This window comes from Alligator mississippiensis, chromosome 4, assembly GCF_030867095.1.
Source record: "Alligator mississippiensis isolate rAllMis1 chromosome 4, rAllMis1, whole genome shotgun sequence".
NCBI classification, from domain to species: Eukaryota; Metazoa; Chordata; order Crocodylia; family Alligatoridae; genus Alligator; species Alligator mississippiensis.
The window spans coordinates 167,790,518-167,809,356 of NC_081827.1; the positions used below are offsets into that span (position 1 = coordinate 167,790,518).

General features: G+C 46.6%; 1 protein-coding gene across 3 annotated transcripts in view; it reads right to left on the minus strand.

Annotated features, from left to right (window-relative positions):
• SKAP1 (src kinase associated phosphoprotein 1) overlaps positions 1 to 18,839 on the minus strand; it is a 253,786-nt gene that overhangs the window by 12,730 nt on the left and 222,217 nt on the right. For all 3 annotated transcript variants that reach the window (XM_019482590.2, XM_014603650.3, XM_059727033.1), the window contains one exon: positions 17,509 to 17,621. In XM_019482590.2, the coding sequence (XP_019338135.1) occupies positions 17,509 to 17,621 (113 nt within the window). The remainder of the gene's footprint in view (positions 1 to 17,508; positions 17,622 to 18,839) is intronic.

Consider the following 18,839-nt stretch of genomic DNA (forward strand, 5'->3'; position numbering starts at 1 on the left):
GGAAAATACCATCTCCCCATCTGCCCTCCTGCAAAAGGCGTATTTTGTCTGAGCTATAAAATACATTTAGTTTAAATAATAGTCTTCTCTAGGCTTTCCCGGATGAACGCCTTAAGAGTGCTATTCAAAAGCAAACCCCTCAGAGATCAGCCATGCTGCACAGTCGCGCAGGGCTTTCCACACTAACATCTCACTGCACTTCTCAGCCAGGAAGCGGACAGCTACCTTTTCACAGAGGAGTGACCAATTTCTGTGCAATGCCCGCATTCAATGAAGGGCTTCAAAAAAACACGTGCAGTGAAAGGAGATCATCACCCTGCAGCCTACTCAGTCTCTGTCTACTCCTGTATCCTTCCAGCACCAGCAACCAACACCAGCTGCTTCAGAGTAAGGTTCAATAAACTCTGCCTTGTAGGATAATTTCCACATGGGATAATGCTCCTCAGGGGATGTTGCCTCCCAATCCTTTCGTTAGAGTTTAGCTTATATGCTGAAGCTCTAAGGCTTATACCCCTTTGGCTGGCTTTCTGCACAGGAGTGAATGTATCCCCTTAATAGAGTAACCGTCTCTCTTTTGCAGATGGGGAAGCTGAGAAAGAGCTAGTGAAGAGATTTGGTCAGGGGTAGGAATGCATGATGAGCAAGTAGTCGTTGGAGACAGAATCTGGGTTTCCCCAGGCACAGCCCTCTTGGGCCACAATCCCTCCAGCACTGGGGATGAAACCCAGGTGTTCCTCTCTCTGCTCCCACCCCAGGACAGACACCCAAATATGCTGCCTCCCAACTGTGAGCAGGAGATAGGAACAAGTGCCTGGCAGAGGGGCTGACTTCAACCACTGGCATGCTCACCAGGCCACTGCACAGCAGCTGAATCCTTGAATTGATGCAAGCTTCTGCCCAAAACCCCCACTTCAAGCACTTGACTTACTCTCCTCTCAAAGTGGAAAGGAAAATCCTGCTGCAAAAAAGGAGCAAAAGCTTTGTGTCAGAAAGGCAACCTGATCTGGGTAGGCAGAAGGATTAAATCAATCCAGCCAGATCCCCAGCCCCTGGACTGGTGGGCTGGATTGGATGGAAGGGCTGAGCCATGGGCACCAGGTCAGAGAGCTGTACAAGGTATGAATGGAAGAATGCAAGCCTGCATCCCAGCCCTCCTCTGCCTGCTGCAGCTACGCCTCGGCCTGAACACCATGAGGTATTTTAAAATAATTTCTGCTTTGATGAATTGCCAGGGAGTCTGCGATTGCTCATAATCAAAGGGAGGAAAATGCAAATGAGAGCCAGCCGAGAACTATCGGCACCAAACGTTTATTTCACTGCACAGTGCCAAAAAGAATTAAAACAACATTAAACTCCCAGCAATAATGTTTAAGTCCTCGTTTCCAAGTGCCAAATTGCACCACTCTGGATCTTACAGATGTTCGTTAATTATGCTAATTTTTATTAAACTATTAAAACGAGGAGTGCACTGGCACAGCGAGGCAGAGCCCAGTGCAGAGTGAACTCTGCTCTCGTCTGGAGGTGCTAATTTACTTGTGCATCTCACTGAGATGCTGATGCCTGGGTTTAAGGGGTTGCTGAGCGGTTGGATTTTTCAGGAAGGGGGCGGGGGAAAGAAGATAGTGGTTGAATCTGCCTAATTAAGTTCTAACGAAGCCTGCATGGACTGGGATGGAGATTTAGTATAATTTAGTTAAGACTATACATGAACTTACTGGGGTGGGCAAGGTCTTACATACACAGACCCCTAACCAAGGTAAGAGATACCTGTGGTCCTCTGGCTTAACAAATGCTACACACTCAGTCAGAGCTTCTCTCTCAAAATGGACTTTTAAAGGCTTTGCAAAGCCTGGCCTGGCCCCATTATACAGATACTGAAACTGAGACAGCACGCAAGGGATGTCAACAAGCCCACAGGATAGTGTGGTGAGAGAACCAAAGTCACATAACTCCCAGGGGTATCACCCCCAACTCCTGCCTAGCTTTCCTCTTTGTCCTGCCAGTTTCATACCAGTTTTAACTCTATTGAATTATTCCTGATTTATGCTAGGGCAAGGGAAGAATTAGCCACTATGTCACTCACAAACAAACCCTACTAAAAGAAGCCAGTGGCTCTGAATACTGCCTGCTCGCAATGAGCTGTTCTACTCAGCACTGAGGACTTATTTAATTTGTTTTTACTAAAACTCAGAGATTTACTCTCAGAAAGCAGAAACCCTCCAGTGGCTCCAGTGCTTCATGCGTTTCATTCCAGAGATCCACCGTGATGAGTGAACCTGAAGCAGACGCTCTCGCTCCCCTAATCGCCAGCAATTGGGGACTTTTATGGTGGGTTTGCGCATGGGGCCATAAAAGGATTTATGCTGCTAATCTCCATCAACAAGGGGAAGGGGAGGGGGGAAGATTCCCAACAACAACACGTCTGCCGTAAAAGAAACAGCACATTCTATAAACAAAATGCGCCGCGGCCACTGGCATGGGGAATATTTCACAGCTGGAATAAGCCTCAAGTGGTTTTCCTGTTGCCATTTAAGGCTGCAAGACTATCACAGTTCTCCTTAGTACTCTGCCTGTCACAGGGCCTTGAGTCCCTTCATGGCACTGCAAAATGTTCTGGCAGTAGGTGTCAAGAGATACCAAGGGGAAAGCAGTAGGCTGCTATCATAAGTCTGAAAAGAGACTGAAGGCCCCCACAACACGACTGTTCCATTTTAATTTCCATCCACCCCTCGCTGCTTCCTATTTGTGCAATCTCTCACAAGCAACTCAGCCACAACCTGCAATGACCACCCCTTGCCATGGGAGCTGGAGAGGAGCCCAGGATGGATTCTCAGCTACTATACAGTAAACTAGTAAAGCCTTGCTGATCGCAATGGAGCTGTGGCAACCAATGCCAGCTGAGGATTCAGCCGTCAGTCCCTAAGGCTCAGACAAAAACTCACGCTTTCCTGGCCCCTCATGTCAAGCTTCCCACTCTGTGTTGTAGTAATGGTTTCCCTACCTTAGTCTAGAGGGATTGCACTCTTTAGAGTGACAGGAAAATTAGGACCCTGGGTTCATTTAGTCTTGAGGTTTACATATACCCCAATACTCCCCCTGGAGAGGTTGTCTGCTCCAGGAGTGAAAAGAGAAGCTATGACTTTTGTGTCATAGTAGCACCCAGCTGCCCCTCAAAGATGAGGAATCTCATATGTCAGGCACTGCGCAAACACATGCATGGGGAAGGGGGTCTCTGTCTGAGTAGGCAAAGGATGGCTGAGCTAAAGTGCTACCGTCCCCACCTCACAGAGGAGGAGCTGTGCCAGAGAGGGGCTAAATAACTTAACCAAGGTCACATAGGGGAGTCTGCATCAGAAAAAAAAAATTGAACCTGGTGCTCCTGAGCCCCAGGCTGGCACCCTGCATGTCTAACATTGCAGCTGTATCTGTTTGCAGACCTTCCGCTCTGCAAACAGTAATAATTCCAAAAGCAGCATCTTCGTGTCCTGTGTGAATTCTCCCCACCTCGCAACCAGGAGTGCAGGTCCCCTTTTTATTCCTTCTCCCAAAGCAGGACTGATAATATTTACTCCCCACCACTGCTTGCAAGCCCTAGTCACCATCCATGTGCCTTTTGCCAGCCCTCATAAACAACCCGATCCTACTTCAGGAATGCAATTAATCAGACCCCCTTCGCACAGAAGATCAATGACGCCTTGATGGATGCCCAAGGAAAAGCCAATCAATCAGGGACTTATCGGTTTATGATTGCCCAGCCCCATTATTAGTGCTTGTGTGTCATACATTATTGTTAATAAAATGGAGGATTCTAATTCATATGTGAGGCATGTCATGTGCTATTAGAGGGTCACCTGACATAGGGGAGTTTTATACCAGGTCAGCTATATGTCTGTTTACCTAGAAAAAATAACCCAGAACTGAAGCAAGCTTTGAAACTTAGAATCTCCCTTCCCCTTAGGGGATTCAAAACCTGGAACCAGCTGAAGTCATTACTATAATAGCTGAGAAACGCCATTTATTTAGGAAATGCTCACCTACATTTTCCAGCTTGGTGGGGGGAAGAGTTCTCTCCATGAAAGAGGAACTGGCGTGGGGGGGGAGTGAATTAACACCTGTAAAAAGACTCTACTAGGCTGGAGGCAGCATCCCACTGCGCGCTGTGCTTTGGCTTCGATTCTTGGCAAATCATTTCCCTCCACCCTTCTCGTTTATTATTCAATGTTTCTTCTTATAAATCACAATAAAAATATGAATTATTAATTTTGTTCCCAACTATTATTTATTTGCTATTATGGGAAACTTGCTAAACATGCGCCAGCAGGCAGCAGGGGGACGGGGCCAGGGACTTGAACATGTGGGAAAGGAGAAGACAAAAGGAGTAGTAGGAGAGTGAAGCCAGGGTGAGGGGGCCTCAGAACAAAGTGGACGCAGGAAGTGAGGAGATGGTGTTGCCAATAATGGGTTGGGGAAATGCAGTGACCGCTACCGGGACATAGCTCATATTGAGGTTACGCTGGGCTTGGCCCAGTCTGTACTGAGAAGGTTGAATGTAACTTTGGAAGGAGGAGACTCGCTCTTACACCGACTCTGTTTTCTTGTTTCTATTACTGCACCATACCTGAAAGTCTTATCTGAGTGAAAGTCCCACCGACTTCCCACAGGGAGCTCTGACTCTGGAAAGAGATTCAGGAGTTGCCCAGTCATTAATGCAAACTACATATTCCCTGTGCAGTACCATAGATGTAGACAGCCTGGGCCCAAAAATAAACTCAACCAGCACCTGGCATGACCCCACTGAGTTAACACCAGAGATAAAATTAGCCCGCAAAGGCAGATACGAAGGCCCAGGGATGTATGTTTGACTTCAGAAGGGGCCCCTGTGCACATGCAATGCCAACTGTGCAGGACAGAGTCTGAGGGTGAAATACTACTCTTGGTCCTGGTGTGAACCCAAAAGGAGCTCTTCCAGATTTATATCGGACAAGCTGAGGCCGGACCAGGCAAGATTTCATTATATGGGGAGGCACCTGGCTGCTGCAACAAGAGTTGCCCTGTAGGAGCCCAGGCAGACAGACGCGGGAGAGATGCATGCAGCACTGCCACTGAGGCAAGAAGGGGCAGCTGGCGCAGCACGCAAAGAGCAAGCGAGGGGGGACGATCGCTTGCGATGGGAAAAGGGAAGAAAATGCTGAATTTGGAGACAATAGCGGCTGCACCATCTCAGAGATGATGAGATTGTGAGATCATGTGAAACTGCCGTATTAATATTTATTCCATAAAGCACGCGGCTCGCAGCTTTGCAGCGTTCTGTCGCGCTCTGACCGCAGTACCAACCCTCAGGCACCGCAACACAATTTGGAAACAATGTGACGGAAATGTTTAATCTGCTCAGCCCATCTGTGCTGCGTATTTCTCCAGATCTCCCTGAGAGAGGCGCCTTCGAATCTCCACATTGCCTTTAATATTCTCCTAAATCACCTCCCCACTGCACTTCAAGGGCCATTGCTACAATATCACAGGTTCATCTAAAGTGCACCAGAGAAGGGGGGTGTGGGGGAAGGGGGTGTGGGGGGGGCATAGAAACAGGGTGTTGCCTGGGATATTTTTTATTTTAAAATAATTTCCCGGGATAGTCTTCCTGTGCCCCTTGGAAAAAAAAAGGAAGAAAAAAAGGAAAAAAGTTATTGTGCTGTTGCTGGAAGGTGATTAGTGAGGCTGTTTAGAACCAAACGGGCTAGAATGGAGCAAAATCATTTCCAAAGAATTGTTTTTATTAATCTCCTTCCCGGCCATTCACTTTTACACTCTGCTTTCGTTATTTTTCTCTCCTTCGGGCCCAATCCCTCCCTTCACCAGCAAGCTTCGCCACTGATTGCAAATTAAACAGGACCGAGCCCTGTAATGGTCTGGCACAGAAACTAGACTGATTGTAGTAAAAAAGCACCAGGGACTAGGAGACAGGACACCTGGAGGGAACAGGTTTTGGGGCTTAGAGAGAAATCAGGATGCCCTGGTTCCATCCCTGGTTGCCAACATGGACTCAAGCAAGTCGCTCCCCAGCTCTGTGCCTCAGTTTCCCCTCTCCTTGTAGAACAAGCATCTTCCCTTCCCTGCCCTATCTGTTTGGGGGGGTGTGGGGGTGTTGAGTCTTGTCTGGCTAATGATGTGCACACTGCAGGCTGCAAGAGGCTACAGATGCCAGTTACTATTTCTTTTTACCCATTACCTCCATATTAGATGTTGGGGGAGGAGTGGGGGAGATGTCAGTGGAGGCAATTGATCTTTACTATGGAGGAGTTTGGCTGTGGGGAGACCTTATCGGAGAAATGCCCAACTCATTCGATGCACCCTCTCCAACCAATGTCAGTGTCCTGAAGTATCACAGCCCCTTCTTTCACCCATGCACATTTTTGGGGCTGGGGGAGGGATGGGGACGGGACACAAGCATCCTTCTGGGGACCAGACATACTTTGTGCCTGAGGGCAATGGTTAGCACCTGGCTCATGGGGATGGTGTACACGCGCACACAAGATCCCCTTCTGTGCCCCCTGCACATGGACACCAAATCCCAAATAAACCCGCATCCAACTGAGACACCGGGATCCCTGTGAACTACTCTGCAAATTAAAAGAAATGAATAATTTAGCACTCAGGATCATTCTAGCAGAGGGAAGTGGGGGGTGGACGAGGCGTCCCAGTTGTGAAGCCTTCAGCCCACCGGTGTGTTACATCATCTGCACACATAGGTGTTGCCATGGCAGCCGCTTATAGCTTCATTTCCTGGATCCCCCGAGGGGGGTGTCACAGCCGGATCCACCTGCTCTTTACCCTACCCTCGGCGGGGTCATACTAAGGTCGCCAGAATAAATGAACGTGGGTACTAATGATCTGTTTGCTGGCTGTTTATGCTCTCTGTGTGTCAGGGGCACTCACATTTAGAGAGCTCATTATGGCTGCAATTAGACTGCACCATTGCTAGATATTTAACTCCTTTTTCTTTTAAATTAGCATTTTAATAACATTCTTTGAGCAGGGGAAACAAAATGACCATTTTTCACGGACAAACTTCTTAGCTGTAGGTGCAACTTTAATGGCAAAGTTGTAAGGGGGTAGAATAAGATCAGCTCTGTTCCCTTTCCACCTATTCCCCTTTCTGCTCCTCCCCCCCCCCCCCCAACCAGGCAAGGGGAAAAAAAAGGGAAGAGATTTTTATTTGCTTTATCACACACTCAATTTCCTAAATTTGTTCGGCAGCCAATTATTTTCAGCTTTAAAGTCCTGAACGCTCGCCTGATGAAAATTAGCAGCCATCTGAGTTAAACTTTGCATGTGACCTGTGAAGAGGGCTTAAAATAATTACGTGCATACGTGTGTGCACGCATGCTGTGTGAGAGGAGCCATTTGTTTCAGATTCCCCTAGCTGAAAGAAGGAAAATGGGGGAAAGGAAAAAAAAAACAAGAAAAAGAATTGAGTGCTGACGAGATGATCAGTATTATCAAAATATCTTTATACAGTAACCCCAAGGGCCATTTCCATTCAAAGGTCTCTGCAATTATCTCCCTTTTGTTCATAACTCTTCTGATCATCATATATGACTGGGTGGGGAAAAAAATAAGAACAGAGATGAGGCTCTACCTGTAATTACTGATGCTTAAAGGGTGAGGGATGGAGGATGTAGAAGGCAGGGGGTGGTGGGAACCAGAATGAGACCGAAAGAAAAGCTACAGGAGGAGCAGATGCTAGAAGTTTGGCTGTCAGGAAGTTGTAAAGGCACCTGTCTTGTGCTCATATAGTCTGATTAGATGAAAACTATGATGAATAATAAAAATGGAAATGTTGCGATTGCTTCCCCAAGGTCATTTGATGTTAGTTGTTTATTTCCATTTAATTTGAGATCTTTAGCTGAATGTCATTCCATAGGCATAGCAGTGGATAGGACTCCAGAAAGCAGGTTGGCGTGGGGAAAACGAGATGACGCACTCGTGAACTCTGCGTGCATGTTACATACATCTACATACGTGGATAAATGAGATGCCCTTTACAGTCTCTACACTTTGTTCCAGTCTCTTACAGATGCACAAAGTGTGTGCGCAAACTGGCTTAATAAAACGCATTCTTTTCCTACCCGGGAATCCCACATCCAAGTTCTGTCTCTGCTTTTATATTCTGACACTGGGCTTACAACCCTTTCCATGACAACAGACTGGGGGGGGGGGGGGGGGGGGGGATTTGACAGCAAGAGGAGTTTGAAGGTCAATAGTTGAAGAGCAAAAGTTAGGGACCAAAAATTAAGATGACACTCCTGCTCCTTCCCATCTCACCCTGCATCCCCACTTCCATGCACAGTTAAAATAAAGAAGATGATCCTGCCAGATTAGTAAAGAATCAGAAAAGGAAAGCGGGGGTGGAGTGATATAAAGCAGGGCAAGAAAAATGCAGCTTTTGTGAGAACAACGGTTTAAATGTTTACTTTTCTATATCAGCTCAGCTGCACCTTAGAAGCTGCCATTTCATAAATACAATACGGATGGCACAGGCTATAATTTGGTGATAGCTACCCCAGGACATATCTAGATACACTTCTGTTATTTTAATTAAATACTGCATTATGGTTTGTGACAACTTCATCGCTATAGCGTAAATGAATTTGGAATTAAAGTCTTACTTAGGCATCCACTATTTCCGTGCCCCCCCTCCATTTCTCAGTTTTACAAAGCAAAAGGCTATAAAATCAAGATGTTTGTTCATTTACAGATGGAGGAGCGTGGAAAAAAAAAAAAGGAAAGAAGACATATTATAGAGGCTGAGTCTGAAATACTCATTGCTTATGAGCATTCTCAGATAGAGGGGAGAATTCCTTTGATTGTAAATGGGAAATGTTGAATATTAATTGTGCGTGTTACTCTTATCTTTCGAACCGGGCTCCTCTAAACAATTATTCCAACAGCCATGGGATTTTTTGCCTCTTTTGTTAGCAGTTAATAGCTTGCTTTTAATTTTTAACTGTTGATTTGTAACTGCCCTGTACAGTATGAACCACAACAAGTTGTGTAAATTTAATTTTTTTTATCCCTACGAGCTGCGCAGGTTGGGCTTTTTGGTCCCGGGCCACAGACTGAAGAGTTATGACAAAGGCAAACTTTTATTTTATCCCCTGAAATGGGAGTTTCAATTCCATCAATCTATTAACTTGTCTCTAATGAAACTAGACCATACGTGACATTTTGCAATATAACTGCTTTAAATGTTACCACATCAATTGCTTTAAATGTTACCCGCGACTCGTGAACCGGGAGATGGTTTTATAATTATCTCCCTCTCTCTCTCTCACTCTCTCTCTCTCTACCCCCCTCCCCCTCTATTCCCAGCCAACGAACAAATATTTCTACTTTCCACTGGTATTTTATATTATCAGAGGAAACAACAATGTATGTTTAAATATAGATGCTCAACAGGCTACAATAAGAAAAAGAAAAGAAAAGAAAAAATTACTGTGATAATGTAAAAGAATTCACTTGCATATTTGGCAAATCAATGCAAGTTTTAAAGTGGTTATGATCTATCTTGTCCATGTGTCATTTGGATTCCACACTAAATTCTGCTTTTGTCCAATCTATTGCAGCCCAACCATCCCCAAAATAAAAACCCTATAGGGAAAAAAAATAATATATATAACCACAGAGTTGTGTGGAAGTTATTGCCAATGAAAAATGGTTCTGAAATGACACCCTGCTTTAATATTTTTCGGTCTTTGCAACCCCCATCTGAAATTCCCACCTCCATTTAAGAAATAAAGAGGGAAATGGTCAGACATTTGTTACATTTGAAACAAAAGCTTTTTCACCACACATTTTAAACAGGGCATCTCATTGAAATGTCACCCCCATCCTCCTTGGTAGATTAGTGAGGGGTTTATTACTAAATCTCTGTCTAATAAAGGCAGAGTTGACTCTGGAGGAGCCGCTTGTTATAATACTGGCTTCGGAAAATGGAGGGATTGTCATACTTAAAGACACAAATTTCCCCTGTAATATATTCGAATGGAAACCTCTGAATCCAATACTACATGGGCACATCTAATAAATTCACAATATTTCAGCCTCAACAGCCTACAACGGTTAGTTTTAAAGATTTATGTGGTAAAAAATTACTCAGTGATGAATATAGTTTATTCTGTGCAGTATTGGAGGGTATAAGGAATTTAACTACTGTCTTTAACAGTGAATTTATTATTACCTCTGTCAAAGACAAAGTCTTTAACAGCATTTGTTATAAATTTCAGCACAAAATAAATGGTCAGAATACATATTAAAAAAAAAAAAAGAGCAGCCAGAATTTTTATAAGCACTGGCAGGTCGGAAGATGAACCCAGTAGAGCTCTGCTAAAGTTTGCACAGTTCTGGGTAAATTCTCTTGTATGCTCCCAGAAAATTGTCACGGTTGGGGTTTATGTATTGGGGATGGAAGGGGAGATTCTGATCTCAGCTGAAGCAGCATAAATGTGCAGCCAAGAACAGGCTCTGATCTCATTTATGCTGGTGTCACCCCCAGGTTGGGGACAAATTCTGCTCCCCATGATACAGGTGTCACTCCCTGGGAAAGACAACAATTTTGCTGGGGCAATGGGAAGATAAACCCATAGCAAATGCCATCCGCTGATCTCCTTTGTGCCAGTGGAACATGGGAATACAAGACAAATCCTACTCCCCCTTAACACCAGAGTAAATCTGGAGTCACTCGACCAACTTCAATCAATGTAAACCCAAGCAGAATTGTATACTGTTTAACCCCAGTTGCAGGACCAGGTTAGGGCAAGTGGGAGCAGAGAGAGGCTGAGTGCAATGTGTTTTGGAGAGAGCATCCAGGGTGGAAGCGCTGGGGTTCATCAGTTTATTTATGGGCTCATAATAAGCGGTCGCTGGGCTGCAGAGGCAGCAGCTACGTGTCATTGTGTTCCCTCCTTGCAGGTCCAGGCAGCCCCCGCCACCCTTTTGTCCTCTCCTGGAATGGGTGTCCCCTCATTTATAAAAATTACCTGGGAGGAATGAGGCTGCCAGGGGTTTGTTCTAGACGATTGGTTCCTGTCTGGGGGGAAAGGAATGGCCCTTGCCTGAATTTGACCGGTGTGTGACCGTTGCCTTCCAGCTGACCCCGAATCCCATTCCCATCCCTTCTAACTCGATAGCCTCCCATAGGGGTTATTAATGGGAGCAAAACACCATCATCCCCATCATGTCCTTCGTCATCACAGCACGGCACAGAGCGGCTTGTTAACACAGCATTGGGGGGAAAGGGAGGGCATTTTTCAGCTTCCCCCTCCCAACCCACAATAAATAAGAAATGGCAAAGAAGGACGGGGAGGGGGGAGAGATTCAGACACCATTCCCCTCCGGATAGGTCAGAGGTGCATAATAGCTATTTGACAAGCAGCGATCAGGTTCATTGTGCCATTCAAACTGCCCCCAACCCCATCCCCCTGCCTGTACCCATCCCTCCCCTCCTGTGGAAAGTACAGTTGCCGGAGAGTGACAGAAAGGGCCGCTAGATGTCACCAAAGTCCTCCTTTCGCTCCAGGGTCTCAGGAATAAAAGCATCTCCCCCGCCCTTCATTTAAAGCAATTGAGAGAATTAACTTATCCGGTTTTATGGCCTGCTTGTCACATCCAACTAAGCCCACTTAAAATAGGAAGTCTCGCTGTATTCAAATAATTATCATAACGTACAAATCACTCAGCCGGGGGATGAGGGCCAATGTCCTTTCCCTGCAGGGGAAAGGGAAGCGGCACCTCATGTCGCTAACCAAAGCGTGACGTGCACCCCAGCTGTGCTGCACCAAGTCCAGGGAGCAGCACGGGAAGGATGTGAGGCCAATGCCAGGCTGACCATGCTGGGGATCTGTGACAGCCCCTTTGGAAGCAGAGGTTCTGTGCTAGCTCACGTGGTAGCAGCTGCAGCCTTTCGTGACGCTAACAGCACCACAGGGTCCGATGAAGGCTCCGGCAGCACTGGCAATGCCAGAGGTACAGCCGCAAATCTCCGGCCTGCAGTCCTAAATACAACAGCCAGGCGTAATACCAGCATTGGCAGTAAAAAAAAAAAAAAAAATACCAGGACAAGGAACAAAATGGAAGACCTGATGCTTGTCAAGCTGTGCAGCCCTGTCCTCCTGCAACTCAGGTGACGCCAGTTGAACACCTGCAGGCTACACCTGTCCTGGGGATTGACATGCAGGAGCCAATTGCTGCTGGGCTCATTCTGCTCCTAAGGAGCAGGCTGGGACCCTGGCACTCCTGCCATGTGTGAGCTCAGAAGAACTGTGTTCTGCAGACATGGAGCCCAGCTCCTCTGCCTCAGTTCCCTTCCCATGTTCTGACATCTGGTCTGTTGTTGTGTTTCCTCTTTAAGCAAGAGCCATATTTCTACTTGATGCAGAGGAAAGGGACCCAACTTATGTACCTGTTTAGCTGCTCACCTTGCAGCTGCAAGTTAGTTTGGGATACAACAGGCAGAAAGGTGCAGTGAACAAGCCACGCACAAAATCACAACAAATGTCCTATGGTGTGTGTTCTGACGAAGGGTTTCAAAGCATTTTTATGTCAACCCTCAACTTCCACAAGGAACCAATAGGTATAAATAGTCCTATTTCCTAGCCTGGGAAATGAAAGCAGGGTGCAAAGTGCAAGAGAGTGCAAGGCCAGCCCATTGCTAGAGCAGCCCATTGCAAGGCCAGGCCATTACTAGAACAGAGGCAGACCCCCGATTGCCTTGGTTGCAGTCCCCTGCCCCCACCTCTCAGCTACCCTTTCCTTTTCACGTGTATGTGGCAGGGAGCACAGATTCCCAACCACCTCCTGCAAACCTCAGCAAAGTGTTACAGCACAGCGGGCCCCGCTTCCCCAGCCCTCGCCCCTTTGCCCAATGCCCAGCCTACAGCCGTTTCTCAAGCATGCCAGTTTGCTGAATCCTTGCCAGCTACTGATGTCCACTAACCCCCAAATCACTTTTCCCCGCTGTTGATGCTCGAAATGTCAGACAGGGCCCGAGCAGCAGCCGGCGTGTATTTCAAACACACCAGATGGATTTTTATATTAGCTACTATTTCATGTTCAGACAGAGCGACCGCACCACTAAAACTGCAGCCACGATGCTGCCGAGTTTGCTTCTGTGAGATTAATTCTGTGAAATTAATTGGGACAAGATTGAAAAGGAAATTAAAATGCAGCTGAGTGAACAGGCTTTTCAAACACCTTTTTTTTTTTTTTCCTCCCCCCTTCTCCCCTTCCCTGCTCAATTCAGGCTTGGATACTGCCGCAGTCGCGAGAGTCCGTTGTGCAAAGTAATTTATGAGAGGAAGGCTCTCAGGACCAATCGGTTACGTGTGAGGAAGCCAGCAAAAGAGTCACAATCTGGAGCCACTGAAGAGAGTTAAAACCCTGCCCCAGTTCCAAGCTGTATCCCTGAGCTGGTGTACGCAAAGGCTGTTCTCTCTGCCACTGACAGCGAGAATGCCTTTTAAATATACTTGGTCCACAGAAGGGCAGCAGGGTGACCTCAGGGGCATCACTCTAGGTTGGAAGCCAGCAGCAGAGCTCTCTTCCGATAAGGGGGAAACACCAAGGTAATGTCACTGAGTTCAACGGAGCTGCTCTTGGAGCATAAGCAAGATTAAATACTCAGACCTCTGGTTTCTGCTCCTAGCGTGACCTTGAGCAAACTCCCTCCATTCCCCAGGACTTCATGTCTTCTGCTGTGAAAGGGTGAGGAGCAGTGATTTATGTTCTTGTGAAGAACTTTGAGATCCTTAGATGGAAGGTTCTGAGTAGTACTGACAGAAGGCAACTGTAGGACCTCTAAGGATAAGTCTACAATGCAAACAAGGTACAAGAGCAGCTCACATAGAGATACTGGTGCTAGTTTTAAATTAGCCAGCTACCTACAGTTTAATTGATTTCATAGACATTCAGGCTGGAAGGGACCCCGGAGGATCATCGAGTCCAGCCCCCTGCCCCAGGGGCAGGAAGTCAGCAGGGATCATAGGATCCCAGCAAGATAAGCATCCAAATGTGTCTTGAAGGCATTCAAAGTGGGTGCTTGAACCGCCTCTGGCGGGAGTCTTTTCCAAACCTTGGGGCTCGGACAGTAAAGAAATTCTTCCTTATGTCTAGCCTGAATCGGTCATGGTGGAGTTTGTGACCATTCAATCTTGTCATCCCTTGGGGCGCTCTGGTAAACAGACGTTCCCCCAGATCCTGATAAGCACCCCTGATAAACTTAAAAGGTGGCCACCAGATTACCCCGAGCCTGCGCTTTTCCAGGCTGAAGAGTCCCATGGCTCTCAGCCTCTCATCATAAGGTCTGTTTTCCTGACCTCTGATCATGCGTGTGGCTCTCCTTTCCACTCTCTCAAGCTTCTCCATAACCTTTTTGAATTGTGAAGCCCAAAACTAGATGCAGTACTCCAGCTGCGGCCTCACCAAGGCCGAGTACAACAGGAGAATGACGTCCCAGGATTTGCTTAAGAAGCATCTACGGATGCAAGCCAGTGTTTTGCTCATTTTACTAGCCGCAGCATCACATTGAAGGCTCATGTTCATTTTGTGGTCAATCATGACCCCCAAGTCCCTTTCATCTGTAGTGCTAACCAGCGTAGCACTGCCGAGCCTATAAGCATGCTGCAGGTTTTTCCTCCCAAGGTGGAGAACCTCGCATTTATTGGTGTTCAACACCATCAGGTTCTCATCAACCCATTTTATGAGCCTGTCAAGATCTGCCTGGATCACCCTCCTGTCCTCAGGTGTGGATGCCTTACCCCAGAGTTAGGTGCTATGCTTGATAACAGTGTAGTTGAGGGAATGTGGGGCTCAGAAGCAGCTGCAAACCTGTCTGGGAAGCTGGGTAAGTAATTCAGGAGGTTAGTCTGCACTGTGCTCTGGGCTGCTGTAGGCCTACAGTCAGCAGGGCCTAAACAGACCAGCAGAGTGCTGGCTTAAGTGCAAACGTATGAGATACAGCTACTCTCTGGCAGCAGTACAGATACAGCCTGAATACCAGAATTTTGGCCCTGCTGGATGTGGGCTTTGAAGGTGGGGGAGAGCTAGGAGTAGAACTCCAAAACTCCTCAAAGCATCCTGCTGGTCTATTGGTGAATACTGCTTGTTCAGCACAACACCCTCCATGCAGTCCTTTGGTTCAGAGGCAGGCCTTCCTTTGAGCTGCATTATTATCCGGGCCAGGCTGGGCTCTAGAAATCCTCATGTGCATGACAGACAAGTGCCCAGCTATTCCTATACTTACTCTATTCCACTATTGTAAGCCACTTCTTATTCCGCACCCATCATCATTGTCTCCAATGCTCTCACTTTCACTCTAAGGGCATCCTGTTGCCAGTACCTGAATGTGAAGGTAATACAGACCCTTCTGCACAGCTAGGAAATAAAGGCAACTTTAGTTTAGACAATCAGCAAACTGAGCAGGGCTCTTCATCTGGGAAGAATCTGAAATGCAGCAATAAGCCTACCACCCTTGCTGCCCCCTGCTTCATCTGCAATGTACAGAAGGGAAATGGAGGGAGACTAAAAAGGCAGCAACATGGCCCAGGGCCTGCTGAGAGCATTGTTGGCAGTGATGGGGGAGAAATCAGGAGTTTATGGCTCCCAAGCATGTGCTCCTTCCCACAGAAATAATGCTTTAATATTAAATGATAAAATAAACAAAACCAAAAGGCCTGCATGAATCTGGGACTGCAACTAGGGTGTTGCAGCAAGAGTGCATGGTACCTTCTCATGGTCCCAGCTGTGTTCTGGAGCCGACACCATCAGAACTGAGGGACTGTGCTACCAAAGGGCCCTCAAGAACTCCCTGGGGGCTGGCAGATGGAGCTCAGCTCCTGCTAGGATCGGGATTCTGAGAAGGTAGTGGTAGCATGGCACAGGTTCTGTATTCTGGCTGTAAGAAGCGGTTAATGCCTTTGGGCTGGGCCTGTTCTGGCCTGGCACTGGTTTAGCAGCATTAAGGAATCTACAGCAAAGCCCTTTCACCCTAGAGCCTCTGGTTTTCTCCCCATGAGTTATTTAGGCCCCGATTGTCAGAGAGGCAGAGCGCAGGCAGACCCCATGGATCTCAGCAAGTGCTCTATCCACTGGAACCTGAGCCTGTCTTGTTTCTGGCCTTCCCAGAGCACATAATTGGAGCCAGGATACCCACCGACTACATCTGAATCCAACCAAAAGGGCTTCCTGGGGTAGCCTGATGGCATACCAGCAATGTGGCAACAGTGCCAAGAGAAGTTGCTTTTGGAAGTGGGCCTACTTCACTGCACCATAAGTAGGTGCTCAGGAGTCATGTGAGGTGGGGGAAAGGAATACAAGTCAGGTACAGCTCCAACCTTCATCAGCTCCAACCCTCATCATAATGAAGCCTCATCAGCTATGGGGAATGACTGGACAGAGGGGAATAGAACATGCACTTCTCCCTGTCCCTAAGATCTGTATTGGTATTGCAACAACACCTTTACCCCCAGGCCTGGATCAGACCCTCATTGCATTACGCACTGTATATACAAAATGCACCAAAAAAACCCACTGAATAGAGAATGCCAGAGTCATGTCCTGCCTACCCATTAGTGACAGTGAAATCACACTGCCCTTATACTGTAGCTAGTATGCAAAGCACAGCCACCTTCCCTTACCATAAGCAACAGACAGGGAGGAGAGGCTGCTTACAGACCCCCTCTGGCAGATGGGAACCTGGAGAAGGCTCTTGCCTCCACTCCCCTCCCCCCAGAGACACAGTGCAAACAGTTAATTTATTCACCTGCATGAGCTCCTGACAAACAGAGGCCCCATCACACCTGACTGAGCAACTCAATTACCCCTATAATACCAGAGCAACAACACGCACAGACTCTATTATAGAGAAAAATCTTGCTTTTGGGCTTTTTAAATACCAGGTGCAAATGCAGGGGGCATGGGAGGGAGCAATGCTTAATATGTATGGCAAAAGAGGAGGAGGTCAGAATCGGGCTCTAACTCCACTACAAGAGGGAATGTTATCCCAGCAGTTAGAGCACAGGGCCAAGAACTCCAGGGTTCTGTTCCTGGATGTGCTACTGACTTGCTGTGTTAACCTCCATGCTCTGTATCTCAGCTTCAGCCCATCAGCTGTGAACAAGACACAGAGGCCTGATCCACTAGGGAAGGTGAGACATATCAGCTCTGCTCCTGTTCTCTTCCTATTACCAGACAGCAGGAACCTGGGCTTCCTTCCAGGTGTTAAGCCAGATCCTACCATGTCCATAGTCTACAGTCTGCAAAGCCTATAGCCCAAGAAAGAAACCTGGACTGCACTTATCTCATATCGCAGCCTATTTCTGTCCCTGCCAAGGGACACTGAGATGCTACAGCAATGGAAGACAGGCACTTATGTAGATGGTAAGCCAGGTGTAGAAGATCTTAAGTTCTGAGGCCACAAATGTTCCTGGTTCAGGAAGCTGGTACTCAGCCTCATACCTTGCTCACAATGTAGATGATATCACCACGCTGGAAAGACAGCTCATCTGGGTAGTCGCTGATACAGTCCCACATGCTTTGGTAATAATTTGCATAATCTTTCATGGAGCCTCCTAGAAAGAGACAAAGTGAGAGAGATGAGAGCAGTGGACAATGACCAGAGGATTCTCCAGTTTCTCAAGGGACTGGCCTCTATACTGGCAACTCACTCCCCAGAAAGACACAGTAGGAGCTGACTGGAAAATTTCAGCTTTTTTCGTAGTAAATCTGGAACATTTTTCATGTTTAAAAAAAAAAATCCCTGTGAAAATGTTCTGTTTTTTCTAAAAACTGAAATTAAAATAAGCAACAAAAGAAATGCTTTTTTTCAGGAAATGCTTTTGGTATAGAGTCACTTATATACCAAAGTCTTGCAGCTTTGGAAAATGCCAAATAGAGAATATTTATTAAAAACTGAACCGGACATTGAAACATTTTAACCAATAGTGTTTTCTATTTGATCACAGCTCCCACATTTTTTACCAAATCGAAATGTAACATTTTCTACCAAAAGGAAATGTTTCTATGAAAAAGTCTATTTTTAATGCAAAAGCTGTTCAGATTGGGGGTAGGGGAAGTGTAATCAGTCAGGCCAGATATATCAGAAAGAGCCCTTGCGTGGACGTCATATCTGCCTCGGCAAACAAAGGGCGTTGGATGGCCACTAACCACCGTGAACAGTGCCCCTGGAAGGATGGTGCTGGGGAAGGTAATGAATGGATTTATTCATTAATAAAGCAAGGGATTCTATCTCATCTTGTAATCAAGCAGCAACAACCAGCCCATGATCCCATATCAGCTTCCTCCAGTCCTAGTGAATTTGATGGAAAAAAAGTCTTTCCAGGGTACCCAAACCCACAGTCAGGTGTGATATATGAGAGTGCTCCAGAAATTAATGATAAAATGGCTGCCCACACTGTATGTTTGTTAAAAAAGTGGGAAGCTACTCAGCAGTGGGGAACACTGATAGAGGTACTGTCAAATGCACCCATTGTTTACGACTACGTGATGTGATCCAGTAAATCACGTGAAGTGATTTGGTCCAGTAAATGATCACTGCACACAAAATGGCTTTATTACAAAACTACCATTAGTTTCTGGAACACCCTCATACCATGATGACATGCCAGCAGTTACTGGGGAATCAAACCATGGCCTTCTGCTCAGGTTAAGGAGTCCCAACCAATGCTGTAGTTATGCACTGGACTTTTATTCTTGCTGGACCTGAGCAACAGAAAGAGAAGTTTGCATACTAAGCCACAATACTATAAAGACACATCATATTCCACCTC